Here is a 25,054-nt window from a genome sequence, read left to right as displayed (position 1 = left end):
CGACACTGTGATGGTCACAGCATCCTATCTGCCAAGCTGTAGCTGTACTTCAAGGTCATCAATTTTATTTCTTTTGGTGCATGCATTTAAATACAAGTGAGGTGCTGCAATTTGAAACACTAAACAAGGGCAGATCTTGCATAGTAAATCATATGTCAATGTAGTAAATAGAAGGTCCAAGGACTTCATTGAAAGTGGTGATACGAGTAGATAGGATGATGGAGAAGGTGTTTGGCATGCTTGTCTTCATTGATCATGGCACTGAGTGAAGGAGTTGGGACATAATGTTATAGCTGTACAAGACCTGGCGAGAGCACACTTATTTCATATTTCCGGTCACCAAACTATTGGAAAGATGACATTAAGTTGGAAAGAGTGTGGAAAAGATTCACAATGATGTTGCAGAGACAGGAGAGCTTGATGTATAAGGAGAGCCTGGGACAACTTTCTCTGGAGCTGAGGAGGATGAGGGGTGATTTTATAGATGTAAATAAAATCATGAGAGGTAGTTATAAGGTGAATGGTGATGGTCTTTTCCACAGGAGACAGGAGTCTAAAATAATTTAAAATAAGTGAGAGGGGAAAGATAATCATTTTGTAACTGTTTCCAAACATACAACAAGAACAAATTCCATTATCTGTAAATCTAGAAAGCTATAATAAATGCTAGAAAATCAGTGAGTCGTATTTTACATTTTTTTTTCCTTTATGAATAATCAGGAGTATGCACTTTTGCAAAAGGACAAAATCAGAAACAGCCAATGTAAGTTAAAACCAAGACTTACAAAGAAACACTAGGGCACATTTCAATTGTGAAATCAAATGCATTTTTCAAATAGAAAATGAACACACATTCAAAGGAAGCACCTTGAAACAGAGTAGGTGCCAACTGTAGATTGAGGGTATCTGAATGTAGTCTATGCTGCAATATAGTAAAGAGTTAACTTGTAAACAAAAAGGGAAGGTATCCAGCAGCCACTTGAATGTGAGATTTTTTTTGTTCCCCTTTATGTATACCGAGCTCTCCATTATTAGTCCTAATGATGGAAAATTGTAGTGTTGATACAAATCTTTTTTTTAAAGCAATGGGCGGGAGCTCCATTTGTTAGTAAGTTCTTTGTGACTGAAAGCCGTGGATTGTACATCTACACTGCAGAAAAGGCTGGATGCTCTTTCCATAGCACAGCTAATTACTCCTACTGTGACCTTGCTGATCTGCAATGCTCCCCCCTGCATCTCATCTGCACGCCTGGTTCTGTGTGTGCATGGTGTCAGAGAATATGAAAAACCATATAATGAAAGCAGTTTCATGATGGAAAAAAGGGCTACTGGAGTTGCACTTGGTACAAAGGAGGTTCAATTATATAAGTAATTGTGATAATTTAGTCCATTCATGTACCCTTACTTGATCAAGAATGAGACTCACAAAGGAAAATTACTTCAACAAGAATGTAGAGCGAGGGGGGAATAAATATAGGAAGAGAAAGGGGGGGGGGGTGTTGTTGATGAAGAGAGAAAAATCAAGATGGAACAAGAAAATAGATATATAGAGTGAAGGAGAGCCAGACTCAGTACAACAGAGATGTGATAAAAGCTGACGTGCAGCTGTGTAACACAATTAAATTCAATTTTTTTAAAGCAATTGATGAATGCAACTACTGCAAATGTGCCTCAGTTAGCTATCATTTGTTGTTCCGTGACAGGAAAAGGATAATTACCTCTCAAAGTGAATCAAAAGACTGACATGCCCTTTAGACACAGTCATGAATGCAGAGCTCGACAGAATGCTTGAATAAGAATTCTGGAGGGTTTTTTTCTCCTTTATCACTGAACAAATTTTGTTAGATATAATGTAGGAACACTACCAGCAGATGCATTAAACGCTGGGTGTTCTGAGACTCTAAGTCTCTAAGAATTTATCTTTTAACTCTTCCAATCTGGAAAATAAACCTATATTTGTATTTCACTTTTATTTAATCAAAGAATAGTTTTATTTAGACTGAATTTATTTCTCCCAAGAGCAATTTAATCTAACTGCTTTGGTGGCAGATAAAATTTTAATAACTGTAATAATGTAGTCCCAATGTATGCTCCCATAACCTTTATAAGACATTCACGTGAAACAGCATGAAATTCTCAATCATATTAATACCAGAATAATGAACATCAATTAGCATTAAGGAGGCTGCTATGACTTTTCTGATGCTTCAACACGAGAAAGAATTGACCAATAATGCAAATTGTAGAGGCATATAAAATTATGAGAGGCATAGATAGGTTAATAACAGAGTTTCCCATGGTAAGGGTGTCTAAAACTGGATGATAATAGTTTAGGGTGAGAGGGAGAAGTTTTAGGGAGATCTGAGAGAGTACATTTTTCACACAAAGAGTAGTTGGTATCTGGAATGAGCTGTGACAGGAGGTGGTGACAACAAAAATAGTAACAACATTGAAGAGACATTTGGCTAGGTACTTGAATCAAAAAGGCATAAAAGCACAAAGAATTATTGCAAATTTAAAAAAAAATGAATTAACACAAAATTTAGTGCGATTAGTATAAATAGGCATGATGGTTGGCATAGATTCAGTAGGCCCAAAGAACTATTCTGCGAAACTATGACTGATTCTGGTTTAAACAGTTGCCCATCTTGAAGAGTTTTAATCATGATCTATGCTACTCCCCATTAATATCAAGATGTTATATACTTTATAGGTTTTATTTTACAGGATACCCAGCAATTATTTTAAAAGATTATTTAGTCTAATGCAAAGAAGTGCACATCAATAAATAATGAAAATAACAAGATATCTTATGTTTCCTGCTCTTGTTACATATGCTTTTCGGAGTCACCTTAGATAATATCCTTTCCTCAATGAATAACATTATTGTCTGCCAGTTCAAATACTCCTAGCAGACTGAAATAATAACCTTTGTCATAAAACATGCTATCAACTTTATTTCACGCCACCAATAATGTCAGTACCATTAGATTTCCACCATTCCTGTCAGTACAAGACTTACCTGATTGTATTTCCAATTACATTCAGTGGTGCTCCTGGCCTACAAACAGCAATCGCTTCATTTCTGCATCTTCTGGCAATTTCCACAAGCTTTTGCCCAGAGTAATCCACATTTCCAACCAAAAATGTTTCAGAAGTGTCACCATGGTATCCATTTAAATATACCTATTCAACCAAAGATTAACATGGAGCAAACTTAAATTCCTATTAATGTTTTCTGTTCAACTGAAATTTGAGAGGTTAAGAATTTACCATGGTTCAAGTCATAATCTTCAAGAGACATCGTTCAAAGATTGGCAAGATAGGTTATGCAAGGGAGTGGATAGCAGTACACATTCTTCTTTATTTTTGTTCCTTTCTCTTTCCTTCAACAATTCAAAGGTCTAATTATGATTTTATAATAAATTCTCTATTTATGAAGCTTTACATTGCTTCACTAAATAAGAAATGTTGAAAGTTAAATGAACAGTTGACCCTTTGCTCATTTGTCATTTGAAGCATTTTTATTTTAAAATTTACATCATCACAGCTATTTCAACTTCAAATTTAACCCAAAGTGCTTCTTTGCAGTTTTGCCTCTCTGATGTTAAATGGACAAATGAATCAATTCATTTTCAGTTTGTAGATATATTCGCGCATGTAAGTTTGTACATGCAATGCATTCACATTATTTTAGAAAGTTAAAAAATATTTAAGACCAAAAAGGCTCAGCTGAAGTTATATAATAGGCCAGATTTAATTTGAGCTTCCAAGTGTTTAACCAAAAGAAACTCAGAATACGGTACGGATGGCATGGTTGGCATAGTTGGCGTAGCGATTAGCGCAACACCTTTACGGCATCAGTGATTAGGACCGGGGTTCGAATCCCACACTGTCTGTAAGGAATTTGTACATTCTCCCCATGTCTGCGTGGATTTTCCCCAGGGCTCCTGTTCCCTCCCACCATTCGAAATGTATGGGGGTTGTAGGTCAATTGGGTGGCATAGACTTATGGGCCGGAAGAGCCTGTTACTGTGCTGTATGTATAAATTTAAATATCAAAGAAAGTGGAATTTTTTTTTAAATGCAGGAATTTTTTTCCCCCCAAGTCCACACAGCAGATCATTTTAATTGCATTGCACTGGAGCAGGATACCTCAATCAGGGGTTTAATAGATGTGAAAGATATTGGTAGCAACAGTATTACAATCCTAGGAGAATGACACATGCAAGCCATTGCTGTCATTGAAGCCTATAATGACAGCGTACGATAATCACAGACCCCACTCAAAATCAGCAGGAAGAGGAAGATCAAACTCTGCAGAATGAGGGAAAAATGCCAGGCTTTTGTACATTAGCTCATCTCTCACGTCCATTCAAAGAAGCCTATCAACACTGCAGTGCTCTGCATGAACTACATAGTGGATCAATAACTATTATACCTTCTGAAGGGGACGACATAGCAGGAGTGGGATAACAACCTTTAGCTTGCATCTAACTATAAACTTTGAGGCAAATCTACTTGAATAAGTAAAAAGGTAGGAGAAAGATAAGCTTATGCTTAGAAATGAATTGCATGCCTATTTGTGTATTCGTAGTTCAGATTATGTTCATGTTAGTGCTTGGAATCAAAGTACTAATCAAGTCCTTATTATTGTCAGATTAAATACTCACTGTGACATCAATGTTGATAATATCTCCATTCTGAAGGGGTAGGCTGGAAAGCAAAAAAGGCTATCTTAATAATCAGCATATAATAAAATAATCAGATTAATAAGTGATTAGAAATGCTCAGCAATTACTTCCACCTACCTTACATTGAACAGAACATGCAACAAGTACATCATGTTAGATCTGCTCATTAATAAAGGTGCAATCATCGTACTAAATTGCAGGATTGCTGAATTAATACAAGCAATGAACCGTGAAGAGGGATCAGTGTAGCACAGGAACAGGCCCTTTGGCCCACGTCTGTGCTGAATATGATGCCAAATTAATCTAAGTCTCTGCTGCATGCACATGACCCATATCTCTCTATTCCTGGTGTCTATTTAAAAGCTTTTTGAAGACTACTGTCGTATCTACTTCCATCATTAGCCTCAGCACCAACACTCTATAAAAGCACTTTCCCTGCACATCTCCCTCCCCCTTGCCTCACCTTAAACGCATCCTCTAATATTTGATATTTTTACCCCAGGGAAAAGATTTTAACTATCTATCCTATCTACCCCTCCCATAAACTTCTGTAAGGTCTCCCCTCAGCCTCCCACACTCCAGAGATAAAAAAAAATTAGTTTGTCCAAACTCTCCTTTTGGCTCTTATCCTCTAATCCAGGCAGCATCTTGATGAATCTTTACTTCAAAGCCACAACATCCTTTCTGTAATGAGGCATCCGGATTTGCACACAATACTCCAAATGCAGGTGAATCAATGTTTAATGTAGCCATAACATGAATTCCTTACTTTTATACTCAATGAAAGCAAGCATACCCTCTGCCTTCTTTACCACCTTATCGACTGTGGTCACTTTAACGAATATTTAATACTTAAAAAAAATACATTTAGTTCCAGGGGAGGAATCTGAGTATGCCATTCAATCATAAAAACATTATGCAAACAAAAAGAAGCACATTTGTTCAACAGACTGCAATGAAATTTAATAAAAGAGGACTATAAAAAAATGAGTAAACATTTTTAAATGAACATGTCATAGCTTTTAGTCTGACCGCATAGTTAAAATGAATGATGTGAAAGCGCTTAATATCAAATTAAACAGTACTTTACAAAACATAAATCATCCTGAGTATTCAGCCCTTATCAGCTGTTTACAATATATTTCTGACACAGCAGAAATTATCAATAAGTTTACATTGTATTCTGTGTTGCTTAATGACAAAACAGTGAAAATTGAATAAATTCTAATTATGTGTTTCCTACATTCAGCAGCTCGTGGCTCTGATGAATACATTGAACATCTAATTTACATATATTTAACCCAAATAATACTTCCAAAACTGAAAGTTTAAATCTGAAATCAAGCAATCAGTTTGTTATTTATATGACTAAATAATACATTTCATTCCAGCAATGGTAAAGCAAGAGCAAAGGGAATTCTTTCAGTTTATTTCGCAGCCACATGCTGACATATGACTGAGGAGGATTCAAGTGTTGCCACAAGAACAAACTTTTTGTGATGGATTGTTTTAAACGATTGGGTGATTAAGAAATATATTTGTATTAAATGAGTCACCCCAAAGTGCCTCAGATCATGATTTCTATCAGGTTATTGATATGTTTTTCTGTGTCATCATGGAATTGAACAGACTTTATCAGTTTCAAGAGACCCTAAAGATTAGGACCTTCTATTTTGAAAGGTAATCAACTGTACAGATGTGAAATGGCAATAATTCACAATGATATCATTCTAAAATGTAAAGAAATATGCAATAAAATAAATTCACTTTTATTTTAGTCAGGAATACAACATTCATTTCAGCCCATGCAGCTAAGAGATTGCCACGATGCATATAACCAGACAGGAAAAAAATACTTGCTTCCTGCACAGTTTCTCACAAAATTGTAATGATGTGTATCACACTATATACTCTCTCTATCTATGACGAATTGGTAGAACCAGTATTGCTTACTTTTGGTTTTATGGCCTGATGGCTCTAACTAGCCAATTCTCCCAATCTCACCATTTCATGCACAAGACATTCATTCTTTTCATGCAAAATGGAGAGTAAAAAGAGTCTTTTACAAGAATAGATTTTTGTTTAAAATATGCTACTTTCACATATTTTAAAGAATAAATAAAAGTAAATATTCAAAGAAAAAAAATGAAGAAAATTTATTTTGAATTTTTCCCTAAGGTTGCAAGCAGCCATGTCCTAGAAATCAATCAACGACTGAAGAATTAACATGATACCAGAGAACTGTTACCCTAGGGGAGATTAAAATAAAAGGTCAAGGTGTGGGAAGGAAAAATTCTCCTCCAATCTATCTTTAGAGCACTTCAACTTTATCAAAGTTAGTGGTTCAATATAATAACATGAGAAAAAGGAGGAAAGGTACAACAGTATTAAACAACACATAGGCACCTGAAAATAAAAATGAAAGATCAATGATTAAGTGGAGAATTTTCATTACAATACTGGTGTTGTGGAGAATAAAAGATCTCACAAACCAGTAAATTTGTTTTTCTCCTTGCAGATGCCAATAGAGGAGTACTGTTTTATTTTGGACTTCCAGCATTCATTTTTTTTTTCATTTTAAAGAAGCCACTTAGTTTACTAATCATTTGCATAAGCAATATATCTCAGAAATGCAAATACAAGATTATTCAATGGATAAATTGCCATTAACAAATACCTGTCAGGTATGCCATGACATACCACATTGTTTACAGAGGTGCAAACAGACTTTGGAAAACCTCCATAACCCAGTGGCGAAGGATATGCATTATTTTTGATTGCTTCATTATGAACAATGTAATCCAATTGCTCAGTTGTCATGCCAACCTAAAAAAATAAAGAATAGACTAAATAAAATAAATCTACTTTTAACATATTTTATATTAATAAGAAATACAGTATATAAATATTGTGGTTTTTTATTTGCTAATAAAACCAGGTAGAAATATTGAAATTCTTAAGATACACATCTTTATGCAACGTACAGTAGTCTATACTATGGCAGACTGATTTGCAGCACAGGTAGACTTCATACGAGATTATCAAATGTGTAGTCATATTCATTACATAAATATATGGCATCTTATCCTTCTTTATGAGATACTAAAGTAAAAATATGGAAATATAAACCAATATTATTTTCATTTGTAGATTATAGAAATTAATCTAAATTAAAGCCTAAATTTCCTTTATTACGTACTGTCTGGTATTATAAGAAAGTAAAACACTTTTGGGAAGTACTAGTAGCTAACAGTTTTGTGAAACCCATATTCCTTAATTCAGACTGCTGATTTTGTAACTTTAGCTCTGCATTTTCTATGAGATAGGTTTCCGCTTAAAATTATGATTTTCATTTGTCTATTTTTTTTAAAATTGCCATATAGTCGGAAACCAGAAAATCAGATGATTGGAAATTTCCTATTATTTATTTTGTTATATTTTAATTTCTATTTGAAAATTAGTGATTAGAACAAAGCATATAAATAAAATCATGAAAATGAATATGCGAGCCAACTGATAAATTTTTATACGCCTCATTTGGTTTTGCTCTTACATCTGCATTATGCCGAAGTTATTATTGGCAAGGTTAATATTTCAGATCATGCATGTTTCTGAATTGGCCATATCAATTTATCACTTCACAGAGATAAATCTTAGGTACTTTGGTAATTTTTTATACTTAAGTAAGTTATCCAAAAATATGGTCTTGTTTAATAATCAAATATATGCAATAGAATGGTTCCAGAGAATGATCAAAACTTCCCTTATAAAGGAAATTTTGTTTTGTAACCTTTCAAATATATTTTAACTGCATTTTATGGCATATTAAGTGGGCAGTTAAAATAGAAGAACAAGCTTATGAAACCAATCTTCTAACTTTAACAATTATAGGAAAGAGGGCAGAAAAGGCATGAAGATACAGGCAAAATTGTTGAAATGGTCCTTTCTCAGTTAACCTTTGGAACAACATACATTACCTTTAAACTCCTTCCAGCAAAGAGTAAGATCTGGCGAGCCAGTTGACAAGCTTGTCGAAGACCCTGAATCTGATCTTCATCTTTAATTTCAATGTAGTCTCCCCAGTCTGGTATAATGCCTGTCGTCACATAGTCTGGTTTCTTTATGTGCTTGAAAAAAAGATTTAAAATGAAGATGAGAAAACTGGAGCGTGACAATGGGATCATTTTCTCAAAAAGAGACTCCTGCTTCATGGCAGTTTGCCCTGAGTGTTATAGTCTCGACCCTTCCTGAGCCATCAGACAAACCCCAAGGCTGCAGCAATATTTCTTCAAATGCCCTTTTGAACTTAACATTGCCCATTTCTAAATTCCTAAGAACATTGTTAACTCAAAGGACTAAAAAAAATAGTAGCTTGCTCTTTTTCTGTCTTTGGTTGAACAACACAAATGGAAGAACTTATTTACCTTTAAAAAATTGTGAAATCTTTACTAATTTTGATGAAGCACCAGCCTTTAAACCTATATTTTCTTCTGTCAAAACATTAATTCTTACTTTAATATATAAATTGAAGGTATCTGATCATGAAAGGGTGCCATAACTATGATTCAAAAGGTAATGAAGCTACAGTCTTTATGGATATAACTTCCAATCATTCCAATCATAATAATGAGAATTAAAGATTGTAGAATTCAAGAAGGCACAATTAAATATTTTTTTAAATGTTATAACTCTACATTTGGTTGTAATACAATGTCATCCCAAGTTAGTTTGAGGAGCTGCCTTCATTATGTTCTTGTAACCATAATGAACCAGAAAACCATTGTTTCATATCATAAACATTGCTCAAACATCAAAGTCATTTTTTTGGGGAAAATACATCTTAAATTGTATGCCCTTTAACATGACATTCAAATACTAACTATCTGAATGAAATTTAATAAATGCGAAACGTTGATTTCCTCACCATGTGCTTGTCAAAGCCATTATATGCTATAAAAATTCACTCTTTTCTGCCTAATATCCCATTTCTATATCCTTTCCTGACCTTAACCACAATTACCTATTGAGTCTTCATCATTATTTCTGCTTAACTTGTCATATCTCTCATCTCACCTTAATCTCTCTTATAGGTAATAACAAAAATCAGCAGGGAGTTGCGTTGAAAGAATAATACTACAAGTCAATAGCAATGTACCTTAGGTACAGGGTAAGATGGTCCAACAATAGCCGGATGGACAACTCGGTAGGAGGCACGTTGCCAAAGGATACATCTTATAAGCTGAACTCCAAATGGTTTGAGCTTGTGAGACATGTTGAATTGTAATGAGAAAATTCTGCAACAGACAGGCACACACCCTGTCAACACAAAAATGAGATTGATTGCAATTACCAGCAGTTTGCTAATCAAAATGCATTTTAATGCATCAGCATAAAAGCTTCATATATATATTAAAACATTACAGGTTAGGCTAATTGTTACCAAGACAGCTCAGGCCAACATTTGGAAATGGGACCTCTGCATAATTGGTGGTGGGTGGGGATCAGAGGATAAGATCATCTGAGTGAATGTAATTGGTAACTGAGGTAAGGGGATATCATGAGAGACTTGTGGCAGATCAGAAGACCATCACCATTGCACCAAGAACATCTGCACATCTATTTATTTCAATAGGTTATCACCTAGATTGAAAAAGGTATTTGTGGACAAGTGCTTTCTGTACTGGTATTTTACTTAAACTCAGTGATATTAAATAATTTTTAGACTTAAATATGTTATATTACAATTAAAAATTACTTAAATATTTTTAATTACTTGAATCCATTTGAAAATCAAAGATATTAAAAGAATGTTTCAATGTCTTTAGGAACAACTATATGTAAAAAACTAATGAGAGTTGTGGGTGGGTGGGGAAGGCACTGAGTCAGTGACAACAAATGAGGCTAAGCACTCATTTTCAGTCAGTCCTGCTTAGTGGGATTGCCATCAACAACATAAGTAACATTCAGTACAAGTTGCATTTCCCATGATATTTTGCACCAGTTTGAAAAATATTGCACCAAAACTTCCTATACCTTCTGGGAAACATGAAAATAACAGTAAGTCATTGGTTGAGTCTTAAAGTATATTTAGCATATTTGTTCAAAATTAGCTATAAAATGACAATTGCATACCAATTTATCTAGCAAATAGTTCCATGCAGATTTTGATTTTTGCATTATTTAACATTAGGTTTTCCCACTTTAAATTCAAATGCAATTTTTAAAAAATTAGCACAGTAACAGGCCCTTTGGCTGCCCAAATTTCCCAATTAACTTACGGTATGTTTTGAAGGGTGGGAGGACACCAAAGGACCCAAAGGAAACCCATCCAGACATGCGTAAAACGTACAAACTACTTCCAGATAGCGCCAGATTCGAACCTGAGTCACTGGCGCTGTAAGAACATTGTGCTGACTGGTATGTTGTGCCACTCTTATTGAACAATATTTACCTTTATGATGTATTTCTGAAAATAAAGCTAAGTTCAGATAATTAAATTATACCCACTCACAACTCTTAAATATATCAAAAGATATTACCTAAATTATTTAAGGAAAATATGTTAAAACTATTCTATTATGTTGGTTGATACAAGTTTTATGTTTGGTAATATGCAGCTGAGTTTGTAAAAACAAAGAAGAAAACCACCTCAAAATCTCACACTATTTGGGCCATAATTTTGCATCCAGTTTTGTCAATTTTGCTTAAGTAGAAATGTTGCGAGAGTAGGTTTCAAAGTAAATGTCAGAAAATCAATATTTCTAACATTCACTAATGTTTCTATTGAGAATTTTTGGCAAATGTTTTTCATTTCATAATCCTTGCACTAATTTTCTTCACTTCCCTTTGTTATTACACATCTCTTATGTTTGCGCCTTCTCCAGGCAGATCAGTTGCAATTAACAGACTTTCATCATCTTCAATCAGCTGGTAACAATACCGCTTGTGATATTTTGTCCCCCTAGTCTCCAGACCATCATAGACTTTCAATTTTCTCTCTCTCTCTTCTTTCTCCACAGATGCTGCTCGATTAGCTGAGCATTTCAACTATTTTACATTTTCTAATAAATATATTGAATTTTCATGTTAGAAAGGTAACAAAAAATCATAGTGAAATAGTTGGTACATTGGGGAAGGTCTATATTGAACATCAAGGGTCATTGAGGAGTCCAGTATCAGCCTCCCACTGGGCTTCAGGGAGCTTGCATCTTATCCAGAACAAAAGCGATGAGCAATAACGTTACGTCATCGATGGCTCCAACCATGATGCAGTCTCTAATAGTCAATGCCTGGTGATGCAATGTTGAAGCCATTCCTGAAAGCAGCAATGCTCAAAGTACATTCTGACAAGCCCTCATCACAACTCTCTGGCTACCCTTTGCAACTCCACCAACTACTTCCCTACTCATGGCAAATGCAGGAAGAATGACACCTGTCCTTTTAGTTCTTTCCTTCCTATCAACTGGGGATGCAAAACACTCCTTCCAGGTGAAGCAGTAATTCAAGCACGTCTTCTATTCTGTGCATTGTATTTGATACTCACAATGTGGAGCCCTTTATTTGAGAAATCAAACACTGATTGATTGACCATTTGCAGAACATCTCATTTAGTTCACAATACCTAGCATGATCTTTCAGTACCTATCACAATGCCCTCTCCATCTACTCTGCCCTCTTCGATTTTTGGCTTCCTGTACTGATCCAACTAAACTTGATGAAAGTTTGGGGCATAGCACTTCGCCTTCCAAGTTCAAATTTATTTATCTTAAGACTGCGCAAGTACAACCTGACAAAACAGTGTTATCTGGTCCTCAGTGCAAAACCTGCATACACAGAATCAGAAATAACACACATACAGACAAGCAATATATATGCAGGACAAATATACAGAGATAAACATAAATAAATAGTTAAGTCTTGGATGGTTGGAATGAGCAATTCCTTTAGTTGTTCAGCATTCTCACAGTCCATGGAAATTGTGGATTTGCCTCTGATTCTCCTGTCCTTACTTATGTAAAGTTCTTACTGATTCATTTTCTTCTGGAACTTTGCCTAAAAATGTTTATGAGCGTTCAATTTCATTGATTCCCAAAATAAGATAAGGATTTGTCTGAATGTACTTCTTATAGATCAATCTCATTAATAAATGTAGATTTTAAAATTCTTTCTAAGATTTTGGCCAATGTATTTGAGAATATTTTGCCTAAAATAATCTCCAAAGATCAAACTGGGTTTATTAAGAATAGAAGATTATTGAACATTATTTATTCCACTCCATCCAAATGACTAGAATGTGTTGTTTCACTTGATGCTGAAAATGCTTTTAACAGAGTGGAATGGCCTTATTTATTCGAGGTTTTGAGAAATTTAACTTGGGTCTTGTATTTATCTCTTTGATCAAACTAATTTACCAGGCTCCTATTACTAATAACTATAAATCTCCTTAATTTAGGTTTCATAGGGGTACGCATCAAGGTTGTCCTATTATTCAACCTAGCTTTGGAACTCGTAGAAATTGCTCCAAGAGTTTCTACAAATATTCATGGTATCCAGAGAAGGATTTCTTTCTTATCGTTTCTAGTTGATTTGTTGGTATATATATCTCTGATGCTAAAAAAATGGATTCTTCTTTGTTATCTTTGTTTACTGAATGTTATTTTTTCAAGACATAAATTGAATTGAAATAAAACAACTTTTTCTTATTAGTAATCATTTACATTTATATGACAAATTATCTTTTAAAGGTGTTAAAAAAATCAATTTACATATATTGGTATAAAAATTACTCATTGTAGCTGTTAATATATGGAAATATTGAATTAGTTTGAAAGTATTTGATGGTCACATTTTCTGTATATTATTCCATATTTTCCCCCCGTTTTTGTGGAAAATTAATAAAAGATTAAAAAAGAGAGAAAAGATACTCCTTTATCGCTTTCTCACAAGTGTAACTAAGTGCAGGGTGGTCGGGACCCTCAACGATTTTGCACGCTCTCTTCAGACAATGATCTTGGTAGATTACGTCGATTGTTGGGGGGGGGGGGTGGAGGAGGGAGACCGTAGTGATCCTCCCTGCCACTCATGGTTCTGTGGATGGACCTCCGCTCCAAATCTCTACAGCAACCATACACACTGTGAAGCAGCTGGCCAGGATGCTCTTGATAGATAGCTTGTGGAAGGTTGATATGATGGCGGCTGGCAGTCTTGCCCGCTTAAGTCTTCTAAGTAAGTGCAATCACTGTGGCGCCTTCCTGATGAATGAAGAGATGTTGTGTGTCCAGGATAGTTCACTTGTTAAGTGGACTTGGTGCTCTCTACTCTTTCCACTACTGAGTTATTAATGTGCAGTGGAGAGTGCTGTTCATGGTCCCTACTGAAGTCCACGAAGCACCCACCTGTAATTTTTTTTTGGTCTCTCAATAGATGCTACCTGGTCTGCTTTGTATTTGAGAACTTTTTAGTCTTTGATTTCCAGCAATTGTTGTGCTTTCCTCTCATGATCCAGCATGTTATTTTCTACAAATTCTCTTGTTCACCTATTAACTAGGCAGCCCTGAAAGCATCATGTCACCTGGACAACATTGGACTCCATCCTACAACAGATGTTCCCTTCATTCTCTCCACCTGTCTCCCACTGTGTAATTTAAAGCACACTTGTTTTCTATTTCTCCAACTCTGCATGGATTTGCCTAATTCCCTGATTATTTCCAGCACTTTTTGTTTTTATCTCAGTCATCCAAACTCAGCTTGCTGCCATGAAACCAAGATCACTTTCAAAACAGATTGTAGGGTGTCACTGGAATACAGATACTTTCCTTACAGAGTACTAAATTGCTACCACAATTATCCACCTCTCCACCCAGGTAATGGCAGTGGCTGCACGGTGTTGTCTCTCAAACGTTGCTATCATATCTGCATCCACCACTTCCCCTGGCAGTGTGATTCTGGCACCTACAACTCTCTATGTAAAAAAATATGCATGGTACATCTCCTTTAAGCTTCCACCTTGAAGCTATGCCATCTGGTATTTGAAATTTCCATGCAAGGAAAATGACTATTATTTATGCCTCTTAAAATTTCCATCCAGTCTCCCCTTCCCTCCGATGTTCCAGAAAACAATCCAAGTTTGTGGAACCTTTCCTTATAGTTAATGATCTAATCCAGATAACATCCTGGTGAGAAACGAGAGAAAAATAATAACTGAAGGTGCTGGAATTTTGAATGAACAAAGAGAAACTAGAGTGACTTAGTGGGTCAGGCAGCATCCATAGAGAAAAATGATCAATCAATGCTTCAGATTTCACCTGTTTTCATTGATAGGATGGCAGTGGAGAGGGTGAGTTCCTGGGGCCGCATATCAGAGAACCTTTTCTGAAGCCAGTACACCAAGGCAACTCTGAAGAAAATGCGCCAATGCCTCTACTTTCTGAGGAGTCTGAAGAGATTCCGCATGCCGTTGAATATTCTATTGAATTTCTACATGTGTGGTGCAGAAAGTATACTGATTACTGGCATGATGGACTTGTTTTGGAAACTCAAGTGCCTAGGAACACAGAAGGTTGCAGAAAGTGGCAAATGTAGACAAGTCCATCACAGGCACCAAGCTGCCAACCACTGAAGATATCTATGTGAGATGCAGCCTCAAGAAGGCATCCAACATCATAAAAAATCTCCATCACCTGGATCACAATCTATTTTTGCTGCTACCTTCAGGAACAGCTATCAGGGTCTTGATCCTCCTTTGTATTTTTCTAACCTCAATCATCTACTACCTGGTACTACCAAAATATCTGTCTGTACCACTGAAACATCATTTTATTTTTCACTGTGAACATTCGTTTATCTATCTTTTAACATTTATTATCTCTTTTTCTGTACTGCCATTCATGGTCATTTAATTTTTACTAATTATAGTTGTTGAACCTTATATACCTGTTTGGCTGCACCAGGCAAGAATTTTGGTGCATCTCTACATTTCACTTATTCTTAAGACTGCCACATTGACAAGTAGGGATCCTTTATCAAGACTTCCACAACCTCTCCAAAACCTCTACATCCTTCCTGTAATGCGGCGATCATAACTGCACACAATTATCCAAGTGTGATCTGATCAAAGCTTAATGTCATTGCAACATGACTTACTGATTTTTATACTCAACACCACAACTGACCAACGCAAGCACATCGTTTGTCTTCTTTACCACCTTATCTAATTGCATTGTCACTTTTAGGGAGTTATATAACTCAAAATCCTTTTGTATATCAATGCTCCCAAGGGTTGAGGCATTTAATGTACACTTCCCTTTTACATTTGACTTAAATATATCTCGATTAATTTATGTGGATTAAACTCCATCTGTTATTTCTTTGTCCATATTTCCAAATGGTACAATCCTTTAACAAGCTTCCTCATTATCCACAACTCTACTCGTTTTGTATAATCTGGCAAATGTATACATGAATATGAAGGGGATGGTGGGATAACTGAAAATATTAGCAGGCCAGGCAGCTTCTGTAGGGAGAAAATTATAGTTAACATTTCAGGTTGATGACCTTTCATTTGATGTATCACACAAAGGCAGCTGGTGAATTTAAATACAGGTAATTAAATAAACCTAGAACTTAAAGTTGGTCTCAGTAAATGTAACAATGAAATTCCTAGACTGTTACTGAAACTCACTAATATCCCTTAGTGAAGGAAACCTACCAGCCTGACTCAGTCCTGCCTCTGTATAACCCAAGACCCAAAAAAGTAAATAAATGTCTCCAGTTCTGGGGTAATTTTGCTGGACAATAAATGCTGGCATTACCAGTGACATCCATGTTCTGTGAATCAATAAAAGAAAACTCCAGCCCAACCTATGTGGGTGATTCTTAATTATCCTATAAAAAAGCTTCTCAAGTCACTGTTCAGAGGCGTTGATCTGTTAACAGAAAAAGACTGGGCAGATGCCTATTGCATTTTTTGATTCTTGTTACATTGGCAATAGAAATTCACCAAGAGACTGTTATTGCTTTTCTTTTAAAACAATATATTTATTAATAATCACTCAAAGAATAACATATTACTTAAACTTACCCCACCTATGCACGCGCAAGTGTACGTGTGTGTGAGAGAGATAACCAAACTATTATAGCTTAGGCACAATCTTAGAAATCCTGTGTTGAAATGAAAACTTTTAAACTAATGCCCAGAAGTAATTACGAAGGAGGTGGGAGAGACTGAGTAATTGGACGCTGAAAACTCACATATCCTTGTTGAGTTTCTTGCTAAGAAATATCCTTTCGGACGAACAGTTGCCACAACTCCCCTTTCCTTGCATAGGGGAAATGAAATGAATGACTCGCATGATGCTTCCAAAACCCAGGCATGGGCAGTCAAAATGACCATTACCTTGGTCACAATTTGATGCAGCAATTCTCCTGCTTCCTTTAGATACGGGTCAATTAAAGTGACCTTTCCTTCGGTCATGATGGTTCAATAATTCCCCTGACAGGGAGAATCAGCCAAATGATCCATTTCACACAGTCACTCCACTTCTGTGCTCATCAAGTGGCTGGTGGTCAAAAACGAAATCCTGTTTATTTAAGTGTCCCACTCACACGACTCCCTCACCACCTATTTTCCGGGATAAACAACCATTGTACTTCCTATTCCTCCAGAATATCAATTTTGTTGATAGTCAGTACTTGATGGTGCCATCCAACCTCATCACATCTGTGAATGGTTGCAGCCTGTATTAATCTTTAAAGTGACAGGCAACCCTCAATGAAATGTGAGCTCGTAATATTGTTCAGTATTTTAACTTTAATACCTCCCAGGAGTTGTCACTGCTCATATCCGCAAGAAGTCTTAATTTATTTATATGAGTGAAAAATTCTCAGCATCCTGGACTACCCACAACTCTTCAAAGTTTATTTCATTCTCTGCAATAGCTCATCCACCTTTGTGATTCTCCATGTTTTCACAAAATTATATGTTTCAGGTCAGTTTTAACATAGATCAAAAATCAAGCAAGAAGATTGCCGTGAGTTTTAGGTTTTGGATATCTTAAATCCCAGGCATTATTAGCATTTGAATCACTGAACATCCTGTTATTTATATTAAAAATCAGGTAGATTTTCTGATTTACAGTCAAAATTTTTAAGCAGATTTCAAAAAGAGTTTCATCTTTTGACTGGAGATTTAATGAAACATCCACATCTTAGAAACATCCACACCACTAATAATGTACAGAGGTCTGTACCTTTCCCCCATAAAACAAGATTAACATAGATAGGAGAGTCAGTGACAATAGCTTCAACCTCAGGACATGGATTCTGTTCATTACCTTCCCAAGGCAGTATGGGCATCCACCAAATTTCAGCAATCTTCCATTAATTTTACTGAAGTCATTCAGGGACCATCTTATTGGAGTGATGGGACTTGTACATTTTTTATAACGTGCACTGGGTGAGAAATTAATGAAAGAAAATCATGGTATCATTACACAGATCAGCATACTCCAAGACATGAGACTCAACACCCCAAAGTATAATTTAATCATGGATGTCCTCACCTCAAGATCACAATCAGTGAGGATTAGCAAGAACATCTCCTCCACAATCTCCATCAGTACTGGAGCACCACAGGCTTGTGTTCTTAGCCCCCTGCTCTACTCACTTTACACCTACCACTGTGTGGCTCAGTAAGACAATAACATCATTTACAAATTTTCTGACGATACCACAATAGTGGACTGTATAAAGAAAAGAGATGAGTCAACATACAGGAGGGTGATTGAAAACTTGGCTGAATGGTACACCAACAACAACCTTGCACCTAATGTCACCAAAACTAAGGAGATAATTGTTAAGTACACGAAGAAAAAGCCTGAGGTATACAATTCAGTGATCACTGGGGGATCAGAGGTGGAGAAGGTGAGCACATTTAAGTTCTTGGGAGTCACTCTCTAGGTGGATCTTTCCTGGACCCAACACACTAAGGGAATCGTGAAGAAAGCACGTCAGTGCCCACTTACTCAGGACTTTGCAGAGGTATGATATGACACCAGAAACCCTGGCAAATTTCTACAAATGTATGGTGGAAAGTGTGCTGACCAGCTGCATCACAGTCTGGTATGGGGACATTAATACCCCTGAGCACAGAGCTCTCCAAAAGGTAGTGGACATTACTGGCAAAACTCTCCCCACTACTGAGAACATCTATAGGTAACACTGCCATCAGAGAGCAGCAGCTATCATCAAAAATACACACCACCCAGCACACACTCAGTTCTCGCTGTTGCCATCAAGAAAGAGGTATAGGTGCCACAAGATTCTCACTACCAGGTTCAGAAACAGCTGCTACCCCTCAACCATCAGACTCATCAACAACAAACTCAATCAGGGACTCATTTAAGGACTCTTACTTGTGCACTTTATTGATTTTTTTATTCTCTCTGTTTTACACAGTTTGTTTACATTCATTATTTGTTTACAGTTCTTTATTTGTTTACATGTATATGTTGTGTAGCTTTTTTTGCACTTTTTCTTTGGCTTGGCTTCGCAGACGAAGGCTTATGGAGGGGTATGTCCACATCTGCTGCAGGTTCGTTGGTGACTGACAAGTCCGATGCGGGACAGGCAAGCACGGTTCCAGCGGTTGCAAGGGAAAATTGGTTGGTTGGGGTTGGGTGTTGGGTTTTTCCTCCTTTGTCTTTTGTCAGTGAGGTGGGCTCTGCGGTCTTCTTCAAAGGAGGTTGCTGCCCGCCGAACTGTGAGGCGCCAAGATGCATGGTTGGAGGCGATATCAGCCCACTGGCGGTGGTCAATGTGGCAGGCACCAAGAGATTTCTTTAAGCAGTCCTTGTACCTCTTCTTTGGTGCACCTCTGTCTCGGTGGCCAGTGGAAAGCTCGCCATAGAACACGATCTTGGGAAGGCGATGGTCCTCCATTCTGGAGACATGATCCACCCAGGGTAGTTGGGTCTTCAGCAGCATGGATTCAATGCTTGCGGACTCTGCCAGCTTGAGTACTTCGATGTTGGTGATGAAGTCATTCCAATGAATGTTGAGGATGGAGCAGCGACAGTGCTGATGGAAGCGTTCTAGGAGCCGTAGGTGATGCCGGTAGAGGACCCATGATTCGGAGCCAAACAGGAGCGTGGGTATGACAACGGCTCTGTACACGCTGATCTTTGTGTGTTTCTTCAGGTGGTTGTTTTTCCAGACTCTTTTGTGTAGTCTTCCAAAGGCACTATTTGACTTGGTGAGTCTGTTGTCTATCTCCTTGTCGATCTTTGCATCAGATGAAATGGTGCAGCCGAGGTAGGTAAACTGGTTGACCGTTTTGAGTTCAGTGTGCCCGATGGAGATGTGGGGGGGGCTGGTGGTCATGGTGGGGAGCTGGCTGATGGAGGACCTCAGTTTTCTTCAGGCTGACCTCCAGGCCAAACATTTTGGCAGTTCCCGCAAAACAGGATGTCACGCGCTGGAGAGCTGGCTCTGAATGGGCAACTAAAGCGGCATTGTCTGCAAAGAGTAGTTCACGGACAAGTTGCTCTTGTGTCTTGGTGTGAGCTTGCAGGCGCCTCAGATTGAAGAGACTGCCATCCGTGCGGTACCGGATGTAAACACCGTCTTCATTGTTGAGGTCTTTATTGGCTTGTTTCAGCATCATGCTGAAGAAGATAGTAAAGAGGGTTGGTGCGAGGACGCAGCCTTGCTTCACGCCGTTGTCAATGGAGAAGGGTTCGGAGAGCTCATTGCTGTATCTGACCCGACCTTGTTGGTTTTCGTGCAGTTGGATAACCATGTTGAGGAACTTTGGGGGGCATCCAAGGCGCTCTAGTATTTGCCAAAGCCCTTTCCTGCTCACGGTGTCAAAGGCTTTGGTGAGGTCAACAAAGATGATGTAGAGTCCTTTGTTTTGTTCTCTGCAATTTTCTTGGAGCTGTCTGAGGGCAAAGACCATGTCAGTAGTTCCTCTGTTTGCGCAAAAGCCACACTGTGATTCTGGGAGGACATTTTCGGCGACACTAGGTATTAGTCTATTAAGGAGAATCCTAGCGAAGATTTTGTCTGCAATGGAGAGCAGCGTGATTCCCCTGTAGTTTGAGCAGTCTGATTTCTCACCTTTGTTTTTGTACAGGGTGATGATGATGGCATCACGAAGGTCCTGAGGCAGCTTTCCTTGGTCCCAGCAGAGCATGATTCTACCTTGCCTGCAGATAAAAAGAATCTCATGGTTGTGTTATGAGCCCAGAGGACCCCAAAACCCAACAGCAATAGAAATTCACCAAGATAAATGGTTACTTAAACAAAAGTTGCTTTTAATTATCTTTAAACATGAAAACAGGATCAAACTCCAACTTATTACTATTAACTTACTTAACCTAACTTAACCCCCTTCTAATTCTAAGCGCATGTGTATGTAATGTGTGTATGAGTTCTGAAAAGTTCGTTGATTCACAGTCCAATCTCACTTCTCACTCCTCCAAGTTCACTGGTTGCAGGCCATTCTTTTACTGTGCACAGGATTTAACATTTATGAATTTCACCAGGCTTTGCTGCTTGAAAGGTAAATGTTACTGCTCAGGAAGGTTCTTGTCAGTTTTCAGAGAGATTTGTTGCTCGTTGGACATCCACAACTGATCCCTTTCGATCATCCACTTCAGTGTCTTGTCAAAGAAACTTGCCCCATTAGGGTTTTCCAGATGATAACCTTTCTTTCAGGTCACCACTGGGTAACCTTTCTTTCAAGTCACCACAGAGTTCCTTTTTGTTTCCCATATTTCAAGTGAAACATTATGCAGCCAGCCCTCTCCTCTTGTATGAACAACAAAGGCTTTGACCAGGCTGAACTAAGAACTGACAACTTGTCTTCAAAATGGGGTTTTTCCACAAGCTTGCCAGCTTGTCCTGTTCCTGTCCCAGCTGCTGCTGCTGAACTGAAGAACTGAATTCTCTCTCTCTCACACAGAGAAAACCACATAACCCTCTTAGAACAGCAAACTGCATTCAGACTGCGGCAGTGGACCCAATCTTCTGAGTTTGTTCATCTGTTGCTTTCCAAAACAATAATCCATTACTCCACAGTATGTCCAATTAACACCTACTTGTGAAGTCCTTATAGGCATCCTTCAAAGTTCTTCCAAAGGCACCCAGAGCCTGGACATCTGGCTTGAGCAGAGCTCCAGCCTTTTAAATGAGATGTATTTTGAAGTGTTTGCATCTGTATGTGAGCTAAACTAAAAAACCTGCCACTATCTATCTCCTTTAAAACATATCTATATACAATATAAAATATAACATAATCTGTCACAGTTGTATGTGATGCCATGTATGTACTCTGACAATCAGAAATCAAAATTATTCCTTCCCATAAAAGACTATGTCAGATTTCTTAGCCAAAGTTTTGTAAGTGCAATCCAGTCTTCCCCATTTTTAACTCTTTTTTTGCAGCCCTAAACATTTTTTTTCATCAAATGCTTATGAAATTCTTTTCTGAAAGCTATGAGTTAACGTGCTTCCATCACATTATCAGGCTTTGCATTCCAGATCAAAAATACAGTTATTGACACAGTAAATTCATTACATTTATCCAATATAGCATTCAGCATGGCATCGAATAATGATGTGGTTTGAAAGCTCTTTAATAATGAATGGAATAGTAAAGGATATATGAAGGCTATGCAGAAGAATGAACATTAAACAGAATTAAATGATGTCTTACATTTCTCATTTTTCAAGCGATCCTCCTTTTTTATTTCCTCAACTTCTCTAGCCTTCTTCCTCTGATGAGGATTGTTTCTATCCTGCCTCCTTCAAATGCAGCAGATCACTGTATTATGTAAAATCCTTCAATTTACATAGTTTTTTTGGAAACATCAGATCTGTAGACACCTAAGCATTTACTCAAGTTATTGTACAGAAATTTGAATGTAACAATTAATAATAAATTTAGAACATTGGGATGCAGGAGGTTTGAAATGACAAGTGAGCAAAATTTAGCAAAAGACAAAATATGGTCAGCCAAGTCTTTAACGAAATGCAGTTGATTGCTCTGGTAACAATGAAAAACCCGAGTTCAACTGTAGCAGAATTGTGCATGGTGTTTTTGGCAACAGTGAATATGAGATTGGGTCAAAGTAAGATATTTTAATGATTTGATCCACTTAAGTGGCCAGCTGGAAAAATGTTTGAAATCATTAGTAAGGTCATGCAATGTATGAAAAGGACTAAAAATTATTGATCTGAAATCTAGTTGAAGGGAGTTTTCATTTATATACTGTAGCATTGATTGAGAACATGTATGAAATAAGGTTGATCAATGGATCATCATCAAAATACAGAAAAGGGTCCATTTTTGCAAATAATATCATTAAAGGGGCAACATGAAATTGGACCAGGAACGTCCTGCTCCTCAAAGGTCACTGTTTTTCAAAGTTTGTCGGCTTACCAGCTCAAAAACAACATTGTCTCGTACTATCTCCACATCCCTTGATTCCTTTAATTATTAGAGATCTCTCAATCTCTCTCTGACAAACTCAATGCCTTCTGCATTTGATTTGAACAGAAGAACAGGAAAGAACCACCACCGTGCACCCCCTTGTCCCCGATGATCCTCTCCTGTCAATATCCGAGGATGACATGCAGACTATCTTCAGGCAAGAGAATCCGAGGAAATCATCTGGGATGTACAGAGTACCCAGCTAAGTATTAAAACTCTGTGCTGACCAACTTACCACTGCATTCACAGATATTTTCAACATCTCACTCCAGAAGGGCATAGCAGCCACCTATTTCAAACATGCATCAATTGTACTGGTGCCCAAGGGGAGTGTGGTAACCTGCCTAAATGATTATTGACCAGTGGAACTCACATCAACAGAGATGAAGTTAAAAAAAAAAAATTGTACTCACCATGGTTGAAGTAAAAACACACAATGCTGGAGAAACTCAGCAGGTTGAATAGTGTCCTTTATATAGCAAAGGTAAAAAAGATATAACCGACATTTAGAGCTGAGCCCTTCATCAAGGTATGGAAAAATCTGAGTAAAAGAGCTGCGGGAGTGGGGGGGGGGGGGGCGAGGTGTGGTTGCAAAGGCAGAGGAGGTGATGCGTAGAGAAGGGAGGGAGGGGACAGCAGCGATCAAGGGGAAGAGGGATGGCTAGGTGAAGGGAGGGGGAAGGAGAGATGAGAACTAGAAAGAGGGAGGGGAGGAGGGAGGGGGAAGAGGAGAGCAGGTTAGCAAAAACTGGAAAAGTCGATGTTAATTCCGTCTAGTTGGAGAATGCCCAAACGGAAAATCAGGCTTTGTTCTTCCAATATGCGGGTGGTCTTGGTTGGATAGTACATAAGGCCATGGCCAGTCATGTGAGTATGGGAGTGTGACACAGAAATGAAATAGTTGGCTACTGGGAGGTCTCTGTCACTGGTGCGGATGGAGCATAGGTCCCTGTGAAGTGATCTCCCAGTCTCTCTGTTGTAGAGAAGGCCATAAAGGGAGCACAAGATGCAGTTAATCAGTCCTGTAAATACACTAGTGAAGTGTTGCTCCACTTGAAAGGCCTGTTTGGGGCTCAGAACCGTGGTGAGGGGGGAGGTGTGGGCGCAAGTGTTGCTCCTCCTGCGGCCACAGGGGAAGCTGCCGAGGAGGAGACTGGTGGGGAGGGATTAGTGCACAAGGGAGTTATAGAGGGAGTGGTCCCTACGGAAGGCAGACAGGGGAGGAGAAGGGAAGATATATCTGGTAGTGGGATCTTGATGTAAGTGCTGTAAATTACGGAGGATAATGTGTTGGATGCAGAGGCTGGTGGGTGGTAAGTGAGAATAAGGGGGAGCTCAATATTTGTTTCATCTGGGGGCAGGAGGGGGCCAGGGCAGATGAGCAGGAAATGGAGGAGATGCAGGTGAGGGCTGAGTTGATGATGGTAAAGGGGAAGCCACATTTGTAGAAGAAGACAGTCATTTCAGAAGACCTGGACTGGAAGATCGCATCTTGAGAACAGATATGGGAGAGACGAAGAAATTGAGAGAAGGGCGATAGAATCCTTGCAGGGGACAGGGTGTGAGGAAGTGTAGTCAAGTTGGTTGTGGGAGGCTTGTAATATGTATTAACAGTATGTCAATGGAAAGCTTGTCTCCCGAGACAGAGACAGAGAGATCCAGGAAGGGGAGATTATTGTCAGAAATAGACCAGGTGAGTTTGAGATCAGGGTGGAAGTTGAAGTGAATGAAGTTGACAAGCTCATTGCAGGTACAGATGAAGTGTTTTGAAAGGCTGGTGTGGAAGCACATCAGCTCCTGTCTGAGAGGCGACATGTCACTGGCCCTGGAACACCTGGACAGCAAAGATTCATACATCAGGATACTT

The 25,054-nt window shown here is 38.0% G+C and overlaps 1 protein-coding gene across 4 annotated transcripts in view; it reads right to left on the bottom strand.

Annotated features, from left to right (window-relative positions):
• Positions 1 to 25,054, bottom strand: part of metap1d (methionyl aminopeptidase type 1D (mitochondrial)) — a 184,059-nt gene that overhangs the window by 113,979 nt on the left and 45,026 nt on the right. For 2 of the 4 annotated variants that reach the window (XM_069935728.1, XM_069935730.1), the window contains 5 exons: positions 9,850 to 10,010; positions 8,672 to 8,821; positions 7,372 to 7,520; positions 4,674 to 4,716; positions 3,023 to 3,186 (listed from right to left, as the gene is read on the bottom strand). In XM_069935728.1, the coding sequence (XP_069791829.1) occupies positions 3,023 to 3,186; positions 4,674 to 4,716; positions 7,372 to 7,520; positions 8,672 to 8,821; positions 9,850 to 10,010 (667 nt within the window). Of the gene's footprint in view, positions 1 to 3,022; positions 3,187 to 4,673; positions 4,717 to 7,371; positions 7,521 to 8,671; positions 8,822 to 9,849; positions 10,011 to 18,025; positions 18,144 to 25,054 lie in introns of all 4 variants that reach the window. The other 2 variants (XM_069935729.1, XM_069935731.1) reach the window with 2 other exon arrangements.

Source organism: Narcine bancroftii, chromosome 4, assembly GCF_036971445.1.
Source record: "Narcine bancroftii isolate sNarBan1 chromosome 4, sNarBan1.hap1, whole genome shotgun sequence".
NCBI classification, from domain to species: Eukaryota; Metazoa; Chordata; class Chondrichthyes; order Torpediniformes; family Narcinidae; genus Narcine; species Narcine bancroftii.
The sequence above is the reverse complement of the archived record's forward strand: the minus strand, read 5'-3'. Positions and strand labels throughout refer to the sequence as shown.